General features: G+C 33.6%; 2 protein-coding genes across 2 annotated transcripts in view; one reads left to right on the forward strand and one right to left on the reverse strand.

Moving 5' to 3' along the window:
* The window catches only part of LOC149791234 (uncharacterized), a 31,497-nt gene extending 6,518 nt beyond the window's left edge, over window positions 1-24,979 (forward strand). The window contains exons 4-12 of the mRNA XM_089969719.1: window positions 3,302-3,449; window positions 7,509-7,639; window positions 8,267-8,455; window positions 8,922-9,044; window positions 13,107-13,212; window positions 15,050-15,178; window positions 15,789-15,977; window positions 16,439-16,561; window positions 24,333-24,979. Of these exons, the coding sequence (XP_089825845.1) occupies window positions 9,000-9,044; window positions 13,107-13,212; window positions 15,050-15,178; window positions 15,789-15,977; window positions 16,439-16,561; window positions 24,333-24,466 (726 nt within the window). The 5' untranslated portion in view covers window positions 3,302-3,449; window positions 7,509-7,639; window positions 8,267-8,455; window positions 8,922-8,999 and the 3' untranslated portion in view covers window positions 24,467-24,979. The remainder of the gene's footprint in view (window positions 1-3,301; window positions 3,450-7,508; window positions 7,640-8,266; window positions 8,456-8,921; window positions 9,045-13,106; window positions 13,213-15,049; window positions 15,179-15,788; window positions 15,978-16,438; window positions 16,562-24,332) is intronic.
* Window positions 12,299-25,516, reverse strand: part of LOC149791235 (uncharacterized) — a 93,526-nt gene continuing 80,308 nt past the window's right edge. Inside the window, exons 2-3 of the mRNA XM_089969720.1 lie at window positions 20,441-20,511; window positions 12,299-14,056 (exon numbers count right to left, since the gene is read on the reverse strand). Of these exons, the coding sequence (XP_089825846.1) occupies window positions 13,954-14,056; window positions 20,441-20,511 (174 nt within the window). The 3' untranslated portion in view covers window positions 12,299-13,953. The remainder of the gene's footprint in view (window positions 14,057-20,440; window positions 20,512-25,516) is intronic.

Below are 25,516 nucleotides of genomic sequence, written 5' to 3' on the forward strand. Positions count from 1 at the left end.
AAAAGAATAATACTTTAATGCTATGTTTAGTAACCTGCATTAAAAAAGTCCAGCCCAAATGATATAATGGACATAATAATCATACAAATGTATCTGGTCAGATATTAAAGCACAAAAAATATTATTTCCTCTAATATGATTATTTAGGCCACTACCTGATCTCAGGTCACAATTTGTACGTTCTAAAAAAAGGTTAATTAATGAAACAATTCATGCAGGAATAATCCAAATGTTTATAGGACATTTTCTTAGTTATATCTAGAAGGTTTGTTTAAAAAATTATAATACAAGAACATAGTAAACACAATGTCCTTCTCTCAGTCCAACATAAACATGGTTACTTCTTGTAATAGTAATGATAGTATTATACTCATACTCATTGATTAAAAACAATGATCTATATTGTCTTCAAAATAAAAAAAAAAATACTTCTGGTCAGGTACAAAGCGTACACGTAGGTCATCCACATCTAACACGTCATTGCTTAGTAAACGTAATAAGGGATAGTAATCACAAGATATATACAATTTAACAAATACTTTATTTCCCTAGAAAACCAAACTAAAAATGGAAAAAACACCTTACGGTTTTAAGAATTAATTCCAAAAATATATCCAAGAATATTACAAGAATTAAAAATTAGAAGCCCTTGTAATATTATGTTCCAATGAATTTTAGTTAGAGTCCCGAGGAAAATTCCGAAATGGGAAGACGAGGACGTATGTTATAGCCTTTGTAACAATGATGTATCTACAGTTCTTTGTTGTGCCATGGAAAATAATATTACGGTGATGGAATTCCGAATACAAATTCAATAAATTTCTTTGTCTAAGAATTATGTATGAGTACTTAAATATTCCAAGGAAAAACATTAATCGTTAGGAAACCAAATAATTTGAATAAAATTCAAAATGTAGCTCTATGTGGTCCCAACAAACTGAAAACCCTGATATCATGTGCTTTAAAACCAAACTGAGATTATTTCTCAAAATATCGGAATTAAACATAGCTACTGCGAAAAACAAATTCCCGTATGAGGGCCACGTGACCATTTTCTAGAAACAGATCGAAGATTCAAATGCTTAAAATCACTTTTTCCCAGTCAGTCTCGATTTAATTCTTATGAATCCCACATTGCGAATTAATAATAAAAAGTTGTTTACTTGATTCTAAATCAAAGCTGGGGATTAGGTCAGCTCTTACATACTAAGTTATATTAGTAGATGTTTAGGAATTAAACTGTCAGGCCAAACTAATTTCTGGAAAATATCAAATTCTTGTAAACAGAACTATATTACTACAGCATGTAAGAAAACAAAAAACTAAACCTACCAATCAAACCATAAAAAACTAAAACTGACATTATATATCGATATGGATGTATGATTTATATATATATTGATATGTATATTTTATATATATATATATATATATATATATATATATATATATATATATATATATATATATATATATATATATATATATTCTAGTAGTTACTACATGTTAGCACTTTCAGACTTCTCCGTTACAAATGGAGATAAATATATATGACATGAATGCATTCTTTCCCATTTTTCAGATGGATATGCCATACAATTATTTGTTCATTTTAATTTTAATTTTATACTTGCCATGGAAAATTGGCTTCTTAAATAAAATGTACTCACTGAATTCACAATTTCTCCAAGAGAAGCCACTAAGCCACCAAATATTATCTAGTACGTCGAACAGATTATATTTCATGAAACACAGTAAGTCGATGATCATTTGCCAATTCTAAAACGAAACGTAAAAGGATAAAGTATTTAATTCATGGTGATCATTTGTCAAGATTTTTCAGCTTTATATGTGATCCTTGTTTTAATATTTGTTTTCAACTGTGGCTCTTGTTGGTATTATTATTATTATTATTATAGGCAGTTTTTTACGATATTGTGGTCATCCAAACAATGTGAAATAAACTATTTCTTCAAAGAAAGCGACTTATCTAAACCCTTTAATGGGAAAATACCTAACAACAAGTAAACATAACTTATTATTATGATAATTACCATTGTTCCTAAACAGCAATGTCGACATTAATTTTCAGATCAGACACAATCTTCACTCTCAATACCTTAGACAAGAAAGTGATACCCGTGTACAAAAATTAACTACCGAAAGATGATTACAGATTATAATCATGAATGGAAACTGCACATAATATGTGTACACCAAATCATGTACCAAGAGTTACAAAATTACATAATTATACATCACAACTTCCATCATATATTTTGTTAATTTTAGCCCCTACATGTTACTAAATGTAGTACACCACCAGTTAAAGGAACAAAAATGAGTTCACGAAAATCGTGCAGATTTGCTGCTAATTTAGATTGGGATTGGTTATATTATAGTGCACAGAGTAGAGCAGGTTCCGGCCTAGTATTGAAGCTCTTTCGAAACGTCTGCCTGCTCACACACGGCAGGGAAAGTTTGTCAGTGTACCCATTATTCTAACATATTGTGTGAAATAGAAGACACGCTTTTTGCATGTATCATTAGTGTATTTATATGCTGGATACTCTATGTTTACAATGAATTCGACTGACTGAGCAGATTTCAATCATTTACAATTCATAATTCCAAGATGTACAAATCGGAACTGATGATGCAGTATGTTCTTCAGTAAACTTAAATACGACATAAATCAACTTTTACAAACACCTGAACGAATTTCCAATTATATGTTTGCAAGATCTTAACATAACAATATCAAATAATTTGGATAACTGGAATCCTTCGTATGCATCGGCGATGGGAATAATAAATAGATTTTTTTCTCTTATATTTCTGAACGAAGTCAGGGTACATGTAGTAGTGATGTATTGTGAATCTTAAATATTTTTTACTTGTATATTTTAAAACAGATCTTAAACAAATTAGGTTTAGACTGCAATAATCAGCTTAAACATCAAATGTCGTTTAAATGAGTTCAATATTTAAAGGAAGTTGTGCATTTCATTATTTAAATTGCAGCTTTCTTAAATTGAGATCATTATGTCTCGAATGTTGTTTATACTGGGAATAAATAGTTTGCAAACGTTTTAATATTCCTATCGTTTGTATGTCTTGATATAGTACTCGTTGTTTGCTATGCAAATGAATAGTACATTAATTTTCTATTTTTACATGGCACCTCATCTTGAATATATAATCCACATGCAAAGCGTCACATTTTATCCACAATGATCAAATTCTTCTAATAATAAATAAACTTGCTTTGTTATATAAAAGTTTACTTGGTGTATTTCAGGATGGTCTTTGCTATTGCATTGCTAAAAGGGACTTTTCCGCCCTAGACAACCAACCTCTCAACAGCAGCTGTGAGAAATTTTTGCATTGTGGAAATGGAATACTTTGTGGAGATCAAGGAAACAGGACTATATCAGTTTATAAGGAAGGTCAATCAGATTGATAATGTTATTGCTTTACTGATGAAACAAAGTATAACCCTAGAGAGAGAGAGAGAGAGAGAGAGAGAGAGAGAGAGAGAGAGAGAGAGAGAGAGGAAGAGAGAAAGATGTATGATGTGAATAACCGCATAAGGATGACAGCGATACATGTACATTTAAAAATATACATCACGAACCCATTCCATATATCCATATTAGTCCTCAGCCACTAAATAACTTCACTTAAACTTTGCAACTAGTATATTGATCCCAAGTCCTAACCAGTTCCTCATATCATCGTATAACTTTTGAAAACCTTATATTACTCCTACTCCTAGGATACGTTGTGAGAGTTTAAGCATTCACGGTCGTCCGAACTGGCTGGATACCATAATCCTACCATTGTACGTTTGTCATGGAGCTTCGTAGACAATTAATATTTAATGATCGGAAACATCTGAAGATAACTTCTATCACGATACATAATAAAGGTGCAGATAATGCAATCACGTAACAAATAAGATCAATATGAAACGTGAGCATGACCTATTACCAGAAAACAAATTGCTACAATTGATCTTTGCACTTCACCATGAAACGTTATTGTCATAGATATCAAATAATACACTTATAATAATTTAATCTAATTTAAATTGAAATAATTGAAGGTTTTCTCAATTGACCGCGTATTCTACATTTTCATTGAATATTATCGGTCACGTGATACTGATCTGGCACTTTTAACACATCGATAAATTGTGCGGACTACATTTGTTTTCCTACTTCTAGGTCATTCTTTGGAAAGTCCCCTCGAGAACATATTAAGCAGCTATTATGTAAGGTCAGGGTTTTATATTATATATCAGGCAAGGCTGTTCACTAAAAATGAACACGACTTTTTTGAAAGATCGAAATGCGGAGAAAGTAACAACGGACGCTATAACAACACGTGCCATACCGCAGCGTAATGCTATATAAGAAAACAATACTTTGGTTTAAACAGCATCAACCAATTTATATTTATTGAATTAATGTTGATGACAATTTATCGCCGGTTTAGCCCGCTATGACACTCTACCCTCTATTACTGTATAAAGAATCGACAACGTCTGGCTAATGAACGAAAATTTCGATCTACATAAAAGTGAATGTTTTGTTGATGGAATATGCTGATCTGATGACATAAAGGAAGTTCATTAAGATTATATGGATTAAATGATCATGGCTGGTATTCCTCGATGTGTACATTTTACCTAATTACTCACAAAGTTATAAAATGCTTCGGACATAATCTTTACAGAAAGTATAATAAAATATAAAAATAATAATATAAAAAGATATCCATTGCAGCTTGGTTCAACATATTTACAACTTGATACATTTAACAAGTACGTTGAATGAAGCACTCATAACCGGGCTCCTATATATCTTATAATATTCAATATAATAAGCAACAGTTATGCAAATCACTTTCCGACATTTTTGTTTCGGTCTTCAATGCCCTCACAGAAACGGCATGTAAGCTCGATAAATTTACCTGTGCAGGTGGTGGGTGTACAATACATCTACAACACGCGATTGAGCTGGCAATAATAACTTATAAAGGAAATAGAAATGCAAAATCATAATAAATCAACATTTGAATTTCCTTTATTTAAATATAAAGCTCATGCAAAAATAATCTCATTGATAATCTCATTGTCAAACTAGATAACGAGAAGGAATATGAAGTCACGTTTTCCATGCAGACTAATTAGTACATATTAGATTGCATGTATTTGATACATGATACCAAATTTGAGGAACGATTTATATTTCTAATGCAAAACGTACGAGCAGGTAGATCAATATGCTACGCAGACCATGTATTAAACAACTTTAAAGTAAGAGTTGTGTTGGTAGTGTTCTACAACATCTTTTTTTGGGGGGATTATTTTTTAACGAACATACGTACCGTTATAACCGTTTATGTTGTATCATGTTACTCTTTACAAAGAACATTTACATTTCCCTTTGCTCCTGATCCCTCATTTAGTCCTACCATATCATTGCAAATTTAATAATCATTTAAAACATACATTTTAATGATTATGCCTTTTTTTCATATGGCACTATTTAACCTCACATTACTTTTCATCCATCAAGTCAACAATGAATCGATCTTGAAGCCAAAAATGACATGCAAATAGATACGTAGTTAGGTGGAGAGTTTGGCAAGTGTGTATATATGTGCATAGGTAGGTATGAAGTATGCAAACTGCTAAATAGAATGTTAAGTATGTGATGGTTTAGGAAATGTTTCACAAATATATAAATATATATCTCTGTCCAAAACTATTTTGTTGTAAATTCAAAGCATGCAAATATATGCAGTTCAACCTGTCCTATCCGTCACTTGTGTTCATCGGCCACCTCTTTATACCGGCCACTATAATTTCATTCTGGCAATTTCATGTAATCGACGGTCATATGTTTTCCGAAACCAGTGGGGAGTTGTTTCTTAACCAAACATTGGTATCACCCTGCCTTCTGCAGATATTGGACTGCTCCAACAATGCCAATTAAACTTCTGTTCTTTGATGAGAAGGGAATGAGAAGGAAATGTTATATATGAAGGTATATTAAGTGAATCGATGTTTAAACGTATCATATTGCATGTACTTACCATGATCCAGTGAAACGTAGAGTGTTTTGAAACGCTAGATTCATCAAAGAGTGGGCGCATATCAGCACGGCAGTCACATGAACAAAAAAAGAAACGTTGACACTTGCTCTATTCTTGACGAATCCGACGTTATCCGAGCTGAGGCGACTACAACATGTTTCTAGCAGTCGTTCTCAGAAAATGTCGTGAATTATGTTCTTTCATTCTTTTACAAACAGCATGTGACTTTAAGTTAATGCTTTCATATTTTTGTACAACATCATTGAAATGGGGGTATTATTGATATCGCGTGACTAATGGACATCTGCTGTCATTGACATGTAGGTTGCGAGATTTTTATTGTCATTTGACTAGAAATGCAAACAGTTAGTAGCAGGTCATATTTCATGAACGATGTGGCTTCGCCTCGTCTGTCACCGGAATTAGAACACAATGATTATAATACTCGCCATTCCTTAAAAAAATGAATCGTTTTCCTATTGATGTCATGCATGTATGACTGGATGTAACATCGGTTAAGATAGCTAGGAATGTTGATAAGCGGTTACCTGTGCGGTGGTTTTGATTTGTTTTGTTTTTAATGACATTTGACGTTTTCCCTACAGCCCAATAAAAATGAAGAAATATCAAATCTGGGGTGGGAAGGGCCTGCGGAAACCCTGACTGACGGTGTAATTGCCACTAGCATTAGCCTCAGGAAGCTTCTTTTTAGTACCTAATCATCTAGAAAAGACGACCGTCTTCCGATCTCACTGAGCTATGCAACTGTTTAATACATTAACTGTTTAGAGTTTGAAAACTGTTTTCATGCGTAATTACCCAAATTGCCCTGCCAAATAGTCAGTCGTGTGCATCAAAATTACATATGCTCTGTTACATAGTAATTTGCTTAAGGAACCGTATCTACTGATAATGACATAGACGCCCGTGTCTGTGTGCGTATGTGTGTGAGATAGAGAAATAGGTAGGGATATGTATAAACTAGTGCATGTACAAGGTTACACAGCTGTTGTCCTAGGGTGTTTCATGACTTGACGAGGGTGTATTTAAATTATCAAATTGGTTTTATGAGATATTGCATGACAAGACGAGATAAATACTGATAAATTCACAGTGTTATTTCTGCAATATAGGCCGTGACACCTCTTGGTATTGATACGTCAAGCATCATGTGAGAATAGATATCCCAATGGAATGGGACTTAGTTTATTAAATATTGTTATTTTCCTTTCTGCAGAATAGCTCAACAAAGACGAATATCTTCGTACCATGCCGCTACAAATAAAGCATTTATAATAATAATAATAATAACAATAATAATAATAATAATAATAGTACTAATAATAATAATGATACTATTGTTTGGTTCATAATACATAAATTTGCATATATATTGATTACAGTTGCTATTTCATCACATGATATCAAAGACGATGACAGTGGTTGCTTGAGAGTTAAAAAAGACAAAAAAAATACAAAATGTCAGTAGTAAATTGCAGTATAAACTATCGACACCTGTGCGAAACTCAAAATGGTAAGTTGCCTGCATACTGAATTTGAAAGGAATTAATTTGCGACACATTACAGTCATGATTTCACCTCGTTCATCTGCTTTTTCGTGTTTGATTGTATTAGTTCGTTAATTATATTCATGCAGTAGAATTTAACAAAATGAGTGTGAGTAATATTCTTGCTACTAACTATATTTTTTAAGATGAGTTGTAAACATTTGTTTTGTTTCTAATTGGTTTTGTATGAAAAACAACCCCATACTGTTGTTCATTTAGCCGAAATCTGCTCTTATTTAAATAACACTTTGCATATACCGTTTATTCTTAATGACGTGAAAAACAATGACATTATTTAATTCACATTTTAATATTTTGGATACAAATCATCGGGTGAATGAAGGTGAGTGATTTGAAACTCTTGAATTTAAACATAACTGTGCCATAATTTATTTCATAAACGCATCAGATCCATGCATCACGAACACATACTATTTCTTATTATATCACAATCGCTGGATATTTGTAAGACATAATACATTAATTATTAAATTAATGAAGTATTTACTAATTGCATAGCTGTAATTTATGTAGCTCGCAAAATACTTTCACTTGATGGCATCCATATTGCCTTCAAATTTTCCACATTTTAGGGCAGTATCTGGATCTGGAGGAGAGTAAAAAGGAGGACCAGTGGGTGTATTCAATCAACGATTGTGCAGAGACTGGCAAGAGACCTACAACATTTATTGGAAACATAACAAATTACAATTTCCCAAACGTTCCTAAGTGGCGGTGGACTTCCGTTGTACGAGATCTCGTTATTCGGAATTGTTCAGAGAGTGGGTATACGTTTTCACTGATTACATGACACTATTGTTCATATTAAATTAGCATATAAAAAACAACAATGTGTAACCACGGTATGACACAGCTGAGAAATTAGAGAGGGCATATTAGCCACTTGATAACAAAGACTTGATCATTATTTAGTGTCTCACGCAGAAAACTGAGGTAAACTGATCTTCAATCAGGTAAATTAGGCCAAATGCATTATCTATGGAAATGCCGTGGTTCGGAAGGAGATGGAATATAACAATTGTAGGGACACGTTGAAAAATCGTTAATATTTCAAACGTCTTGGGATTAGTTATCTGGTTCTTATTAGAGGTATAACACTATCTTTTGAAAAATATGTCTCATTAATTACACACAATTAAACAACCTATATGTGCATGTTCCACATTTATGTGCATCATAAGATACAGTTGTACGAATTTTGGCTGAATATGTATTTCTATTTTCTAGCTTGTACAACAAATGGAACACATTCATTTGAAGGCTTCTTGAAAAACAATGGTGGCGTAATACAACTAGAATTTGTCCATGCAGGAAATCAACCACGGAAGAAGTCCGTTGTGTGTATGTCTGGTAGGTTCTCCAGGAAAGCTGTCTCAGTCACGTTTAGCAAGAGAGATGAAAATACAATAGCTATATGAGGCTAAGAAATGAATTCATATTTGACAACGAATGACAAAAGTAAATTGAATTAAGATGCTGCTGTGAAAATGTATATCTTGTTTTCATATATATATATATATATATATATATATATATATATATATATATATAAAGCAGAGCACGATATTCGACTACAGAATAATTAATATAATATATGATGTTATGTAGCAGTTATCAGTTGCTAACAACGAGTCAACTGGCGCAGGAGTTATTAAACATTGCTGATGCATCGGCACTCAGTTTTGTATCTGTATGACGTATGAATTACTTTTAAAACAAATTACTTAAAACAGAAGGAAAGATTTATAAAAATGCCCATAGTGTATGTTTCTGATCATGCACATTAAGACTGCATTGACCTACTTAACAATTGTAAGTCGGGAGAAACATATCCCTGTTCAATTGCTGGTAAGCAATTTTATAGAACAACTCTCTGCTTAGACATGTCCGAAACCTTGTTTTGCTACGGATACAACCTTATTTGCTAGAGTAGTTTGATATTCCCACAAAATATTATATCACCCCACTCTTCACGCCCTGAATCATAATAAATGCTAACACTCATTTTGACACTAGATGTTTTCCAGTTCCTGAACAAAACCACATATTAAATAATACGACTTTGAATACCCACACTCAACATCATTGCAGTTTAGTGTTTATGGGCTTCAGCAACATTTCCCCAGTTAATGGGCAGTTGAGATACCCTTTCATTTGCGAAATTCAATTTGTACCATGGTCACATTGAGCCAAAACGACATATGTTATTTTCCGTAAATTTATGTGAGCGCAAATTATATCCCGGATACTTCATTATTATAGTAGTTACATGCTATTAAGGAAATTTAGAGCATTATTTAAAAGTATGTTTCTCGGCTGCACAATATATTTGTATTTCTGCATGGTTGTCTTTTTGTAGTCTTTTTGCATTAAACCGGTTGGTTTCAATGTTCTAATTCAGCGTATCCAGTAAGGTTCCATTCCTTTCATGGTTTGGGAACTCCAGTTGGGGTTATGAGCAATTGCAATACGTGTTATGTCAATGAAAGTGTGGTTAGGGGAGAAGTGTTATGCGACCGGGCTTCTGTACAGCTTCTTTGCCATACAATCAGATCTATGAAGGTTGATCCTTTTTGTAGCTCTTCAGTTTCTTTGACATACTGAAGGGCACAGAATTTACATGTGATGATATAAGAGACATTCTCTGTTTTTGCACGTTTTGTTTGGACCATAGTTGTTTAGTTTATATATAGTCACTGTGGAAAAAATGTCCAGGTCTGTATCACATGCAGCATTTTGGATGACAGATGCTTGGCAGGAGATACTAGTGATTGTTGGTTGGTTTCGAGTATATGTCTGTATGGAGTTTGTTTTATACCAGTCTGGATGTTGTGTCCAGTAAGACGTCGTATGACGTAAAGTCTTCTGCCATGAATTTGGTTGAGGGATGGAAGTTTTTTGCCAATGATATGAAATCATCCAGACTTTCTCTACCATGTAGCCACTTCATTTTATATCAACGTTAAAACGTACCAACTGGTATGGTGTAAGTTCAACCTATGCTAAAAGTTGACCCTCCCGTTTTCCAATAAAAATATTAGCATACGAATTTGTCATGTTTGTACCCATTGCGGTTTCATTAATATGGAGGTAGATCTTTTCATTAAATTCAACGGTATTGAGTTTTAGGACACGCTCCAGGAAGTGGACTAGGAATATATATATATATATATATATATATATATATATATATATATATATATATATATATATATATATATATATATATAGGTGTCGACATTTTGATACTCAGAATTTAATATGAGTCATAACATATAAAAAACAAAGTTGTTCCCTCTAACTCGTCTTGGCACTATACATCTACAATATACACTGTTTATTAGCAAAACCAACTTAAAATCTTTCATGCAAAATAGATAGAAGTATATATTTAGCAAGCAGCTACTGACTTTACTAGTACCATTCAAATGCATTCAATGTACAAAATGTTAATTCGATTTGATTTTTTTTTATGCAATAGGTAAATATAACGAGTCCTCTACACCAGTTACCAAAAGCTCGGAATCAACAAATTCCTACAATTGATCTTTGCATTGCACTTCACCCTCAAACGTTATTGTGATAGATATCAGATGATAGACTTATAATAATTTAATCTAATTTAAATTGAAATATGTTTTTCTCAATTGACCGCGTATTCTACATTGTGATTGAATATTAACGGTCACGTGATACTGATCTGGAACTTTTAGTACATCGATAAATTATGCGGACTACATTTGTTTTCCTGCTTCTAGGTCATTCTTTGGAAAATCGCATCGACAACATATTAAAGCAGCTATTATGCAAGGTCAGGGTTATATATTATATATCAAGCAAGGCTGTTCACTAAAAATGAACACGATTTTTTTGAAAGATCGAAATGCGGAGAAATTAACAACGGACGCTATAACAACACGTGCCATACGCCTGCATAATGATATCTAAGACAACAATACCTTGGTTTAAACAGCATGAACCAATTTATATTTATTGAACTAATGTTCATCAGCATTTATCGCCGGTTTAGCCCGCTATGACACTCTACCCTCTATTACTGTATAAAGAATCGACAACTTCTGGCTAATGAAAGAAAATTTCGATCTACATAAAAGTGAATGTTTTGATGATGTAATATGCTGATCTGATGATATAATGGAAGTTCGTTAAGATTATATGGAGTAAATGATCATGGCTGGGTATTCCTCAATGTGTACATTTTACCTAATTATTGAGAAAGTTATCATAAAATGCTTCGGACATAATCTTTACAGAAAATATAATAAAATATAAAAAATGATAATAGAAAAAAGATAGCCAATGCAGCTTGGTTCAACATATTTACAACTTTATACATTTTACAAGTACGTTGAATGAATCACTCATAACCGGGCTCCTATATATCTTATAATAATCAATATAATAAGCAACCGTTATGCAAATCACCTTCTGACAATTTTATTTGTGTCTTCAATGCCCTCATAGAAACGGCATGTAAGCTCGATCAATTTACCTGTGCAGGTGGTGGGTGTACAATACATTTACAACACGCGATTGAGCTGGCAATAATAACGTATAAAGGAAACAGAAATGCAAAGTCATAATAAATCAGCAGGTGAATTTCCTTTATTTAAATATAAAGCTCATGCAAAAATAATATCATTTATCAAACTAGATAACGAGTAGGAATATGAAGTCACGTTTTCCATGCAGACTAATTAGTACATATTAATTTGCATTATTTGATACATGATACCAAATTTGAGGAACGATTTATATTTCTAATGCAAAACGTACGAGCAGGTAGATCAATACGCCACGCAGACCATATATTCGACAACTTAAAAAGTAAGAGTTGTGTTGGTAGTGTTCTACAGCACTATTTATTTGGATTATTTTTTAACAAACATAACCGTTTATGTTAGATCTTATTACTCTTTACAGAGAACATTTACATTTCTCTTTGCTCTTGATCCCTCATTTAGTCCTACCATATCATTGCAAATTTAATTATCATTTAAAAAACACCGCTTCGGTGGCCTAGTGGTTAGAGCGTCCGCCTCGGATGCGGGAGGTCGTGGGTTCGATCCCCGGCCAAGTCATACCACAGACTTAAAAATGGTACTAAGAGCTGCCTCGCTTGGCGTTCAGCATTAAGAGGTTAGTGTTAGGACTGGTCGGCCTGGTGTCAGGATAATGTGACTGGGTGGGACATCATGCTACATGTCTGCGGCATGATGTCCCAGTGCTAGATATCACTATAAACTGCCACATTGCAGACATCGTAGCGATATGACTGAAAAATTGTTAAAGCTATGTTAAAAATCAAAATCACAAATCACAAATCATTTAAAACATACATTTTAATGACTATAACTTTTTCATATAGCACTATTTAACCTTACTTTGCAGTTTAAACCATCAGGTCAACAATCAACTGATCTGGAAGTTAATAATGACATCCAAATAGATAAGCAGTTAGGTCGGGAGTTTGGCAAGTGCGTATATATGTGTATAGGTATGTATGAAGTATGCATTCAGCTACGTAGAATGTTAAGTATGTGGTGGTTTATGAAGTGTTTCATAAATATATAAATATATATCTCTGTTCAAAACTTTTTTGTTATAAACTCAACATATGCAAATATATGCAGTTGAACCTGTCCTATCCGTCACTTGCGTTCATCGGCCACCTATTCATACCGGCCACTATAATTTCATTCTGGCAATTTCATGTAATCAGCGGTCAATTGTTTTTCCGAAACCAGTGGGGAGTTTGTTCTTAACCAAACATTGGTATCACCCTGCCTTCTGCAGATATTGGACTGCTCCAACAATGCCAATTAAACTTTTGTTATTTGATGAGAAGGAAATGATAAGGGAATGGTAAATATGAAGTATATTAAGTGAATCAATGTTCAAACGTATCATATTGCAAGTATTTACCATGATCCATTGAAACGTAGAGGGTTTTGAAACGCTAGAGTCATCAAACAGTGGGCGCATGTCAGCACGGCGGTCACATGATAATACAAAAGAAATGTTGACACTTGCTCCATTATTGACGAATCCGACGTTATCCGAGCTGAGGCGACTACAACATGTTTCTAGAAGTCGTTCTCAGAATATGTCGTGAATTATGTTCTTTCGTTCTTTTACAAACAGCAGTGACTTTAAGTTAATACTTTCATATTTTTGTACAACATCATTGAAATGGGGGTATTATTGATATCACGTGACTAATGGACATCTGCTGTCATTAACATGTAGGTTGCGACATTTGTATTGTCATTTGACTAGAACTGCATACAGTTAGTACCAGATCACATTTCATGAACGATGTAGGTTCGCCTCGTCTGTCACTGGAATAAAAACACAATGATTATAATAATCACCATTCCTTAAAAAAAATGAATCGTTTTCTTATCGATGTCATGCAAGTATGACTCGATATAACATCGGTTAAGTTATCTAGGAATGTTGGTAAGCGGTTACCTGTGCGGTGGTTTTGATTTGATTTGTTTTAAGTGACATTTGAAGTTTTCCCCACAAACCAATAAAAATGAAAACATATCAAAACTGGGATGGAAAGGGCCTGTGGAATCCCTGACTGACGGTGTAATTGCCACTAACAATAGCCTCAGGTAGCTTCATTTTAGTACCTAATCATCTAGAAAAGAAGACCTTCTTCTGATCTCATTGAGCTATGCAACTGTGTACTACATTAACTGTTTATAGTTTGGAAAATGTTTTCATGCATAATTACACAAACTGCCCTGCCAAATAGTCATTCGTGTGCATCACAATTACATATGCTCTGTTACATAGTAATTTGCTTAAGGAACCGTATCTACTGATAATGAGAAAGACGTGTGTGTCTGTGTGCGTATGTATGTGAGATAGGTAATTGGTAAGGATATGTATAAAAAAGTGCATATACAAGGTTATACATATGTTGTCCTAGGATGTTTCATGACGACGGTGGTGTTTTTAAATTATCAAGTTGGTTTTATGAGAAATTGCATGACAAGATGAGATAAATACTGATAAATGAACAGTGTTATTTGTACATTAGAGGCCATAACACCTCCTGGTATTGATAAGTCGAGCATCATGTGAAGATAGATATCCTTGCGTGGAATCGAACTTAGTTTATTAAATATTGCTATATTCCTTTCTGCAAAAAAGCTCAACAAAGACGTTTATCTTCGTGCCATGTTGCTAAAAATAATGCATTTATAATAATAATAATAATAATAATAATAATAATAATAATAATAATGATAGTACTAATGCTAATACTGATATTGTTGTTTGGTTCATAACACATAAAGTTGCATATATATTGATTACAGTTACCATTTCATCACATGATATGAAAGGCGATGACAGTGGTTGCTTGAGAGTTACAAATGGCAAAACATACAAAATGTCAGTAGTGAATTGCAGTAGAAACTATCGACACCTGTGCGAAACTCAAAATGGTAGGTTGCCTGCATACTGAATTTGAAAGGACTTAATTTGCAATACATTACAGTCATGATGTCACCTCGTTCGTCTGCTTTTTCGTGTTAGATTTTATTATTGTGTTAATTATATTCGAGCAGTAGCATTTAACAAAATGAATGTGAGCAATTTTCTTGCTACTAACTATATTTTTTAAGATCAGTTGTAAACATTTGTTTTATCTGTAATTGGTTTTGTATGAAAAACAACCCCATACTGTTGTTCATTTAGCCGAAATCTGCTCTTAATCCAATAAAACTTTACATATACCGTTTATTCTTAATGACGTGAAAAACAATGACATTATTTAATTCACATTTTAATATTTTGGAAAGAAATCATCGGGTGAGTGAAGGTGAGTGATTTGATGCTCTTGAATTTAAACATAACTGTACCATAATTTATTCCATAAATGCATCACACAAACTATTTCTCATTATATCACAATCGGTGGATATTTGTAAGACATAAGACATTAATTATTAAATTAATTAAGTATTTACTAATTGCATAGCTGTAATTTATGTAGCTCGCAAAATGCTTCCACCTGATGGCATCCGTATTGCTTTCAAATTTTCCATATTTTAGGGCAATATCTGAATCTGGAGGAGAGTAAAAAGGACGACCAGTGGGTGTATTCAATCAACGATTGTGCAGAGACTGGCAAGAGACCTACAACATTTATTGGAAACATAACAAATTACAAATTCCCAAAGGCTTCTAGTTCCTGGTGGACTTCCGTTGTACGCGATCTCGTTATTCGGAATTGTTCAGATAGTGGGTATACGTTTTCACTGATTACATGACACTATTGTTCATATTAAATTAACATATAAAAAACAACAATGTGTAACTACGGTATGATACAAATGAGAAATTAGAGAGGACATAATAGCCACTTGATAACAAAGACTTGATCATTATTTAGTGTTTCACGCAGAAAGCTGAGGTAAACTGATCTTCAATCAGGTAAATAAGGCCAAATGCATTATCTATTAAAATGCCGTGGTTCGAAAGGAGATGGAAGATAACAATTGTAGGGATTCGTTGAAAAATGGTTAATGTTTCAAACGCCTTGGGATTAGTTATCTGGTTCTTATTAGTGGTATAACACGATCTTTGAAAAAGATGTCTGATTAATTACACACAACCTCGTTATATGAACATGTTCCACATTTATGTGCATCATAACATACAGTTGTACAAATTTTGGTTGAATATGTATTTTTATTTTCTAGCTTGTACAACAAATGGAACACATTCATACGAAGGCTTCTTGAAAAACACTGGTACCGTAATACGACTAGAATTTGTCCATGCAGGAAATGAACCAGGGAAGAAGTCCGTTGTGTGTATGTCTGGTAGGTTCTCCTGGAATACTGTCTCAGTCACGTTTAGCAAGAGAGATGAAAATACAATAGCTTTATGAGGCTAAGAAATGAATTCTTATTTGACAACGAATGACATAAATGAATTGAATTTAAATGCTGCTGTGAGAATTTATATCTTGTTGTCATATATATATATATATATATATATATATATATATATATATATATATATATATATATATATATAAAGCAGAGCACGATATTCCACTACATAATAAGTAATATATGATGTTATGAAGCATTTATCAGTTGCTAACAACGAGTCAACTGGCGCAGGAGTTATTAAACATTGCTGATGCATCGACACTCAGTTTTGTATCTGTATGACGTATGAATGACTTTTAAGGCATATTTCTTAAAACAGAAGGAACGATTTATAAAAATGCCCATGGTGTATGTTTCTGATCATGCACATCAAGACTACATTGACCTACTTAACAATTGTAATTCGGGAGAAACATATCTCTGTTCAATTGCTGGTAAGCAATTTTATAGAACAACTGAATGCTTAGACATGTCCCAAACCTTGTTTTGCTACGGATACAACCTTATTTACTAGAGTAGTTTGATATTCCCAGAAAACATTATATCACCCAAGTCTTCACTCCCTGAATCATAATAAATTATAACACTCGGAAACAAGGCCACATATTAAATAATACGACGTTGAATACCCACACTCAACATTATTGCAGTTTAGTGTGTATGGGCTTCAGCAACATTTCCCCAGTTAATGGGCAGTTTAGATACGCTTTCATTTGCGAAATTCAATTTGTACTATGGTCACATCATATTTGCAAAAATGTTATTAGGTCACGTGTGGACGCAGGTAGTCGTCGGTTATCAATACATTGTGACCTTCCATTTCTCGGCGGAAATGTTAAATGTAAGTGATAACCGTTATTGTCCAATAAACTGCGTCATACACACGCTCCTTTCTTTAGCACATTAACTTTACTTGAGTCAGTATGACCTGATTGTTACAGAACATTATCGAACGAAAAGTACTAGGGGAGTACTTTTAAGAGCATTATTGGTCTTCCGTTAAATGGTACATATTTATTGATTTCTTTTTGTTTGCATACGTGGATTAAAGCATATATACGCATGTAAGTGTATAACGTATTTTATTACTGCGACCCTTCTTGGTTAAATGTGTCTACCAGTCTGGTTTGTGAATACCATGAGCAAGTCAAATCGGCTGCCATGATGTGGTCTTGACCTGAAAAAGTAACAAGCAGCATCTCCCTCTCTCTCTGCCTGTCAGTATGTATGTATGTATTTATGTTTGCATGCATGCATGTATGTATGTATGTATGTATGTATGTATGTATGTATGAATGTATGTATGTATGGATGCATGTATGGATGTATGTATGGATGCATGTATGTATGTATGTATGTATGTATGTATGTATGTATGTATGTATGCATGTATGTATGTATTTTTATATGTATGTATGTATGTATGTATGTATATATGCATGTATGTATGTATGAATGCATGTATGTATGTATGTATGTATGTATGCATCCAAGTCTGTGAATAGAGAAAAAGTGTCGGTATAATGAGTTACAAAGCAAAGCTTTGACAAATATGATTCACCTCCTTGGTCATCACAACTCAATCCAAAACTACCAATTCATAGACAATACCATTTAAGCATAGTGTGCGTGTGTTTGTTTGTGTATGTGTGTGTGTATGTGTGTGTGTTGAATGCGAACACATGTTAATGCTTTAGAGTTCAATTTGTATCGAGTACATCATGAACCTGCTGAGGAAATAATGGAGAAGTAAAAAAAGAGATTAAAGAAGAGACAAATACAGTGATAGGATGTCATTTGCATTCGCCGAATGAATTAACTTTAAAATATGTGCATTATGTTTTATCATGCTTTCATATATGAATAATTTCTGTTAAATGGCATACTACACAAAACAAAACTATCTTATAATCCAGATAACGCATTTTGAGTATGTTGCGTTATTGTCACCCTTGCATAATCCCATGTAGTAATACGTATAATACAGGGCCGTGAAATGAATGATATAAGACTTTGACTTGGCATCCGTCCGTCTACGGGAGACGATGGCATAGCTCCAAAGTACGCTTTTGCCTATCCTTCTTTCTAGCTCTATTTTCAGCTTGTTTTATTCTTCTCTCTTCCTCTGCGTAATAAAATCCAAGCCTGACAGCTAGACGCCAGCTGGAACGGTTTTTTGCACAGCTCTCCCAGTCGTTGACATTGATGTTTTCCGTATCCATATCGTTCTTGCAATTATCTTTGTATCGCAGATGTGGCCTTCCAGTTGGTCGTGCACATTCTGCTAACTCCCCATATAACAGGTCCTTGGGAATGCGACCTTGGTCCATTCTCTTGACATGGCCAAGACAGCGACGGCGCCTCTCGCTGAGAATGGAGAACATGTTGTTCATGTTGGCGAGTTCTAGAACCTCTGTGTTGGATACTTTCTCCTGCCGCTGGATGTACAGAATGCGCCGCAGACATCTCAGGTGGAAGCTGTTGAGTTTCCTCTAATGTCTTGCATAGGTGGTCCATGTTTCGCTGCTGTAGAGAAGTGAGCTGAGTATCCATGCTTTAATATATTTAAGATTGAGCTTTGTCTTGTAATCATTCAATTCCTGCCTTGTGGTTGTCAAATGTGCACCTTGCAGGAAATTCCTCATTGTTATTCGAAATTTCACACTGGATATAAATACGAAGCCTGCATGGTGCTGGACGATTTAAACGGTGCATGTCAATTCGAATCTATGGTCTCAAACAAGTAATAGAAAAGAAAACCAATAGGTTTTGTAAACATTAACACATAATATATGTATATATATATATATATATATATATATATATATATATATATATATATATATATATATATATATATATAACTTACAACAATAATATTTAAGCGCAATTACAGTTTTGTGAACTAAAGACACATGTATCCGAATATTTTTATCACAAGTCCGATTTAATAGAATATTCTAAATTAATTCAAGAGCATGAATCTGAGAATGTACCCTCATTATTTGGAAATATAATCAAATGTTCCATCACAATGGCATTATTCAAGGCAAATTAATGTAAATGTTGCTTTTCTCAAGTAATATGAATATTTGTACTTTCAATACATAATTTAAATAAAGGTTTAAGCTGAAGGTAAACCTAAACAAAATTAAACAGTCTGGCCATTGATAGTATAGCAAACTCAATATTTTGAAACCGGAAATCAGGTAAGAATATATATATATATATATATATATATATATATATATATATATATATATATATATATATATATATATATATATATATATATATATATATATATGTGTGTGTGTGTGTGTGTGTGTGTGTGTGTGTGTGTCTGTGTGTTCATGTAAGGAGAAATACACGTATTATACTCGTTTTAATGATTTGTTTGTTTGTGTGTCTTGCTTCATGTTTACGAAAACTTTAATATAGGTCTAAATGCATATTTTATCATATTAAAATTTCGGATATCCTCTCTACCATCCCTCAACCTCAGTCTAGCACAGTGGTACAACGGTTATACTGACAGACCCACATATTGAGAGGGAGATACAAAGCGAGAGAGAGAGAGAGAGAGAGAGAGAGAGAGAGAGAGAGAGAGAGGGAGAGAGAGAGAGGAAGAGAGAGAGAGAGAGAGAGAGAGAGAGAGAGAGAGAGAGGAACAGAGAGACGGGTTGGGGTAGGATTGGGTCGGGTCCGGTCAGGTGGGGTTGGGTGGGGTGGGTTCAGGTGGGGTGGGTTTGGATGGGGAAATGTGGGATGGGGTGGGGTGGGGGTGGAGTATAAGAGACTTACCATAAAGGTATGTATCTATTTCTCACCCCATCAATACGTTTCTTTGTGTGTCGATTAGTCTGCTGCCGTACCTAATAATGGGAGAGAAAGGCGAATGGGGTGATATTACTGTGGATATTTTAAAATAAATAATGTGTTTAGAATAATATCAACGTGATTTGATAAAAAAGAAGATAAACAAATAGGTATTAAATTGTATAGTATATTTGTTCCTTCTAACCAAGGAATATCTGGCCATTGCAACTTTGAAACAGTGGTGTCATGAACAGACTGATGTGTGCACCTAACTGTTATGTAGACCAATGTTCTTGTAGGTTACTTTGTTCTCTCTTTCCCTCTCACTCCATATGTTTTCCAGTATTTTGTCGTTATTCATTAAAGAGACATCTCGCTAGGACAGTAGATCGGATTTCGATGAAATGGTGTACCGTGTTTATTTCGTTTACAAAAGGGATGTATTATTATTTTCCCTTTTTTTCTTGGGTCGCTAATGATTATTCAGTAGAAATTCGTCACTCATTTAGAGAGTATAGAAACAATAGCCTACTCTTGATAATGCCCAACATTATAAACAATATGTATATATGTGTATTAAAGCCACATTGATTCCATTTATCTAAGGTTTGTTCGGAAGGAAATTATTTGTTGAAACGTAAAGTGTTTTAAGTAATTGATATGGAAGGTTTAAACGACGTTTGTATTTCAGTTTAGAATTAAAAAGAGGCATCCCTTTATTCAGACATCGGAATTTCTGTTCATTCCGCTATTTTTCAGCAGTGACCCATATGTAGTTAGTCTAGTAAGTTCAATAAATTCTGTTAGTGAATATCAACATTTGCACAGATTGATTCGAGGTGGAATTAAGACAGGCACGCCAGTTTTACTTAAGCATATATGAGGCGTAAAACATGCATTAGATAAAATTAAGACACATAATACAATTAGCAACGAGCTGCTGAACTAGAATATGTACCGAAGGGTGAACATGTGATGCAGACGATTCGATAAATTGGTTTAATTCGTGCCCACGTTGAAAATGGCTGAGAATCTCTGTTCGATGAGACACTTCTCGGCTGACAATGTGACAATGTCTGGTTTTCATGGAACACGGCTATGTGTAGGACCGATATCTGTCAAAATGCAGTATTATTCAGACGATTTGCTATATACTACCTTTTGTACGTAAGGGCGGTATTGGATTTTGAATGCGCTATGGGCTGATCATATTTTGATGCACCAACATTATTGGTATATCAAATTGTTTGATACCAACACTTTAAAGGCATTTTGTTTAAAATAAGTATCATATGGTTGAAGTAAGAGGACGTTGGAATGAAACACATTTTGAGAAGAGTTAATGACTGTGTAGGCATTTCGGCTACCAACGGGTGCTTGGTTTTGTAGATAACTGTATTAGTGAGTGCTAGCAGGGCGATGGGAGCCGTAACAAAAGGACTCGAAACTTAGCCGAGGTACCATATAAATCGTTCAACCTTTTTATCTTTTCACGCATTTTTATGTTGGATCATTGCATGTATTTTTTCAGTGTGGTGCACAACAAATAATAAGAGAGAAAGAGGATAGAGAGAGAGAATGAGAAAAGGGGTGGGGATTGGGAGGAAAAGAATGAGAGCAGAAATGTTAATGTTTGTTGAAGTGAACGTTGATTATTTCGTAAAACAAAAGTTTAAGGCCTTTTAAGCAGAAACATAACATTGGCACGTTACGTATGTATTTACTTGTATAAACATTATCACAGAGCTGACGACCGACTGCGTTTTCTCTTCCTTATCATATAAATTTAAACATAAACTTTAACAACATGCTGGAACAGGGACATATGTATTAAAGGCTGTTTCCTTTTCAAAGTTGTTTCGACAAGTTTCTACCCGTGTTTGGTGATGGTGGGTTGCTGTCAGAGATAACACCAATATTACTGACCAAGTGATATTTTAAATCTTGCCTGAGAAAGCAAAATCCGAATGAGAAGAATGATTTATATGCAACACTCGTTCTTGTCTCAGGGAATATATACATGGAGCTAATGTAATGATTTCGGTCATACCAACTGCATCATTATCAATGCGAATATTGTGAAACAATACAATTTTAGAATGTTCTGGATCATTGTTGAAACTATTGAATAAATTTCTTATGTAACGCGTATTTTTAACCATACAGTGACACACAAAAAATTACTCACTATGCCACAACGTACTATTGTACATAAAGCACGGGTTGTTTACTCTTAGTATCGTTTTAAATTATGCGCAAGATACTGGATTCACGGAATATACAAATGTCCAATTACAACTATAACCATATAAGTCATATGAAATTGCACTAACTGACAGCTATGTATCGAAACAGGAGCTGAGCGCTCTCGATTATCTAATGAGTCTCTTTTCAGAGGTAAATACCAAACATAGACAAGACAAACAAACAAAATAGAAAAACGGTAATGTTTTGTGAAAATTTACATGGCTATTTCTACAGGAATTACATTTTTTAACTTTATTATGTTTCAACTAGTTTATTTCAGCATGTTGCGGATACCGTAAAATGTTTGTATTGACCCAGAAATTCATGAGTCATCTGTTATTTTATGTTATTTTATGTAAATTTATGTGAGCGCGAATTATATTACGGATACTTCATTACTATAGTAGTTACATGATATTAAGGAAATTTAGAGAATTATTTAAAAGTAAGTATGTCGGCTGCAAAATATAATTCTATTTCCGCATGGTTGTCTTTTTGTAGTATTCTTGCTTTAAACCGATTAGGTTCAATGTTCTAATTCGGCGTATCCAGTAAAATTTCATTCCTTTCATGGTTTGGGAACTCCAGTTGGGGTTATGATCAAAAGCAATACGTGTTATGTCAATGAAAGTGTGGTTAGGGGAGAAGTGTTATGCGACCTGGCTTCTGTACAGCTTCTTTGCCATGCAATCAGATATATGAAGGTTGGTCTTTATTTGTTGCTATCAGGTTCTTTGACATACTGAAGGGCACAGAATTTACATGTGATGATATAAGAGACATTCTCTGTTCTTGCACGTTTTGTTTGGACCATATTTGTTTAGTTTATATATAGTCACTGTGGAAAGAAATGTCCAGGTCTGTATCACATGCAGCATTTTAGATGACAGATGCTTGGCAGGAGATACTGGTGTTTGTTGGTTGGTTTCAAGTATATGTCTGTATGGAGTTTGTTTTTTACCAGTCTTGTTTTTTGTGTCCATGATTAATTGGTATGAGGTAAAGACTTATGCCCTGAATTTTGTTGAGGGATGGAAGTTGTTTGCCGTTGATATGAAATCATACAGACATTTTCTTTCTATGTAGCCACATCATTTATATATCAAAATTAAAGTGTACCAAATGGTATGGTGTATGTTCAACCTATGCTAAAAGTTGACCATCCCCTTTTCCCATGAAACTATTAGTATACGAATCTGTCATTTTGTTACTGATTTCGGTTTCATTAATGTGGAGGTAGATTTTTTCATTGCATTCAAAGTTATTGAGTTTTAGGACACGCTCCGGGATGTGGACTAGAAATATATATATATATATATATATATATATATATATATATATATATATATATATATATATATATATATATATATATATATATATATATATGTAACATTTTGATACTCAGAATTTAATATAACATAACATAAAAAAACAAAGTTGTTCCCTCTAACTCTTCTTAGTTCTACACATCTATAATATACACTGTTTATTAGCAGAACCTACTTAAAAGCTTTGAAACGATATATATAGAACTACATATTTAGAAAGCAAATGTTGACTTTACTAGTGTCATTCAACTGCATTCAATGTACAAAATGCTAATTCGATTTGATGTTTTTTTATGCAGTAGGTAAATATAACGAGGCCTCTACAACGACTATTTCAAGTGAAACAGCAAGTACCCTGATGTCCTCTACGACACCAATAACAAAGATAGTGTGTTTGACGTATGGTATATATATATATTCCAAAGTAACATAGCGTCATCAATACATCTAAATAAACCTTCCAAACTGTATCATCAGTTGAACATTGCTCATGAATAAAAATGAATAATTAAGATAAACATCAATTGCAACTCAATTATTTTCAGAAGCGATCAGTGGGTAAAGTTAAGTGCTATGTGGTAATTCGGGTATCATCCTTACCATAATGCAAAAGTGTCCCTTGGGCACAGAAACAAGCAAACCACTTATTTACACCTGTTTCCTATGTACAAATTGCACCGATGGGATCAAGATTATGATTCGATGTGGCATAGTTGTGGGACTTGAATAATATCATTCTCCAAAACCATGTGTCAAATATCTCACTTTTGTCAATTGACACCGCTAATTAACCCGCATATCACAGCTTATATGCAACTATTTACGTATAATGCATTGTAATATCTTCCGAAGTATGTATTCGTTAAATCCCTTTTAAACTTTAAAAATGGCAGAGTATTTAGTGGGACAATAAATGATTAATATAGTTGCCAAAGCTTTTGGTACATTCTAGTGCAGACATGAAATATTGTATTTATATAGCAATGTGGATTGATCTTAAAGTTTCCGTATGCCTATTATCATTATTAACCGTGCATTTATAATAATAATAATAATAATAATAATAATGATACTAATGGTTGTAGTACTGTAGTTATTAACACTACTTCTAGAAATAAAGTGCATATATGCATTAATAATAAAACCCACCTATCTGATATCAGCTGCGAGTCTGTGCGTGCGTATATCTTGATTTAAGTGCTTTTATTATCTTGTAGGATATTGTATATTGTTACATTTTCATAAATCACGATTAATATTGAAACAATCACTATAGCACATGATTCGATGGAAACAATTTATTTCCCCATCCAGCCTATAATTAATATACATCGAGGTATAATATAATTATTCGCGACCCGAGATAAATCTTTCCCAGCATTCGTGAAACAATGAAAGGGTCCATTGAGGTGCGCTGACATCTGCACATAAAAAAATAATTGTAAAGGCTGTAATATGAATACATACGATTCTTAAAGAATCT

The sequence above is a fragment of the Sinohyriopsis cumingii genome, chromosome 9 (genome assembly GCF_028554795.1).
Source record: "Sinohyriopsis cumingii isolate HCF-2022 chromosome 9, ASM2855479v2, whole genome shotgun sequence".
Classification (NCBI taxonomy): Eukaryota; Metazoa; Mollusca; class Bivalvia; order Unionida; family Unionidae; genus Sinohyriopsis; species Sinohyriopsis cumingii.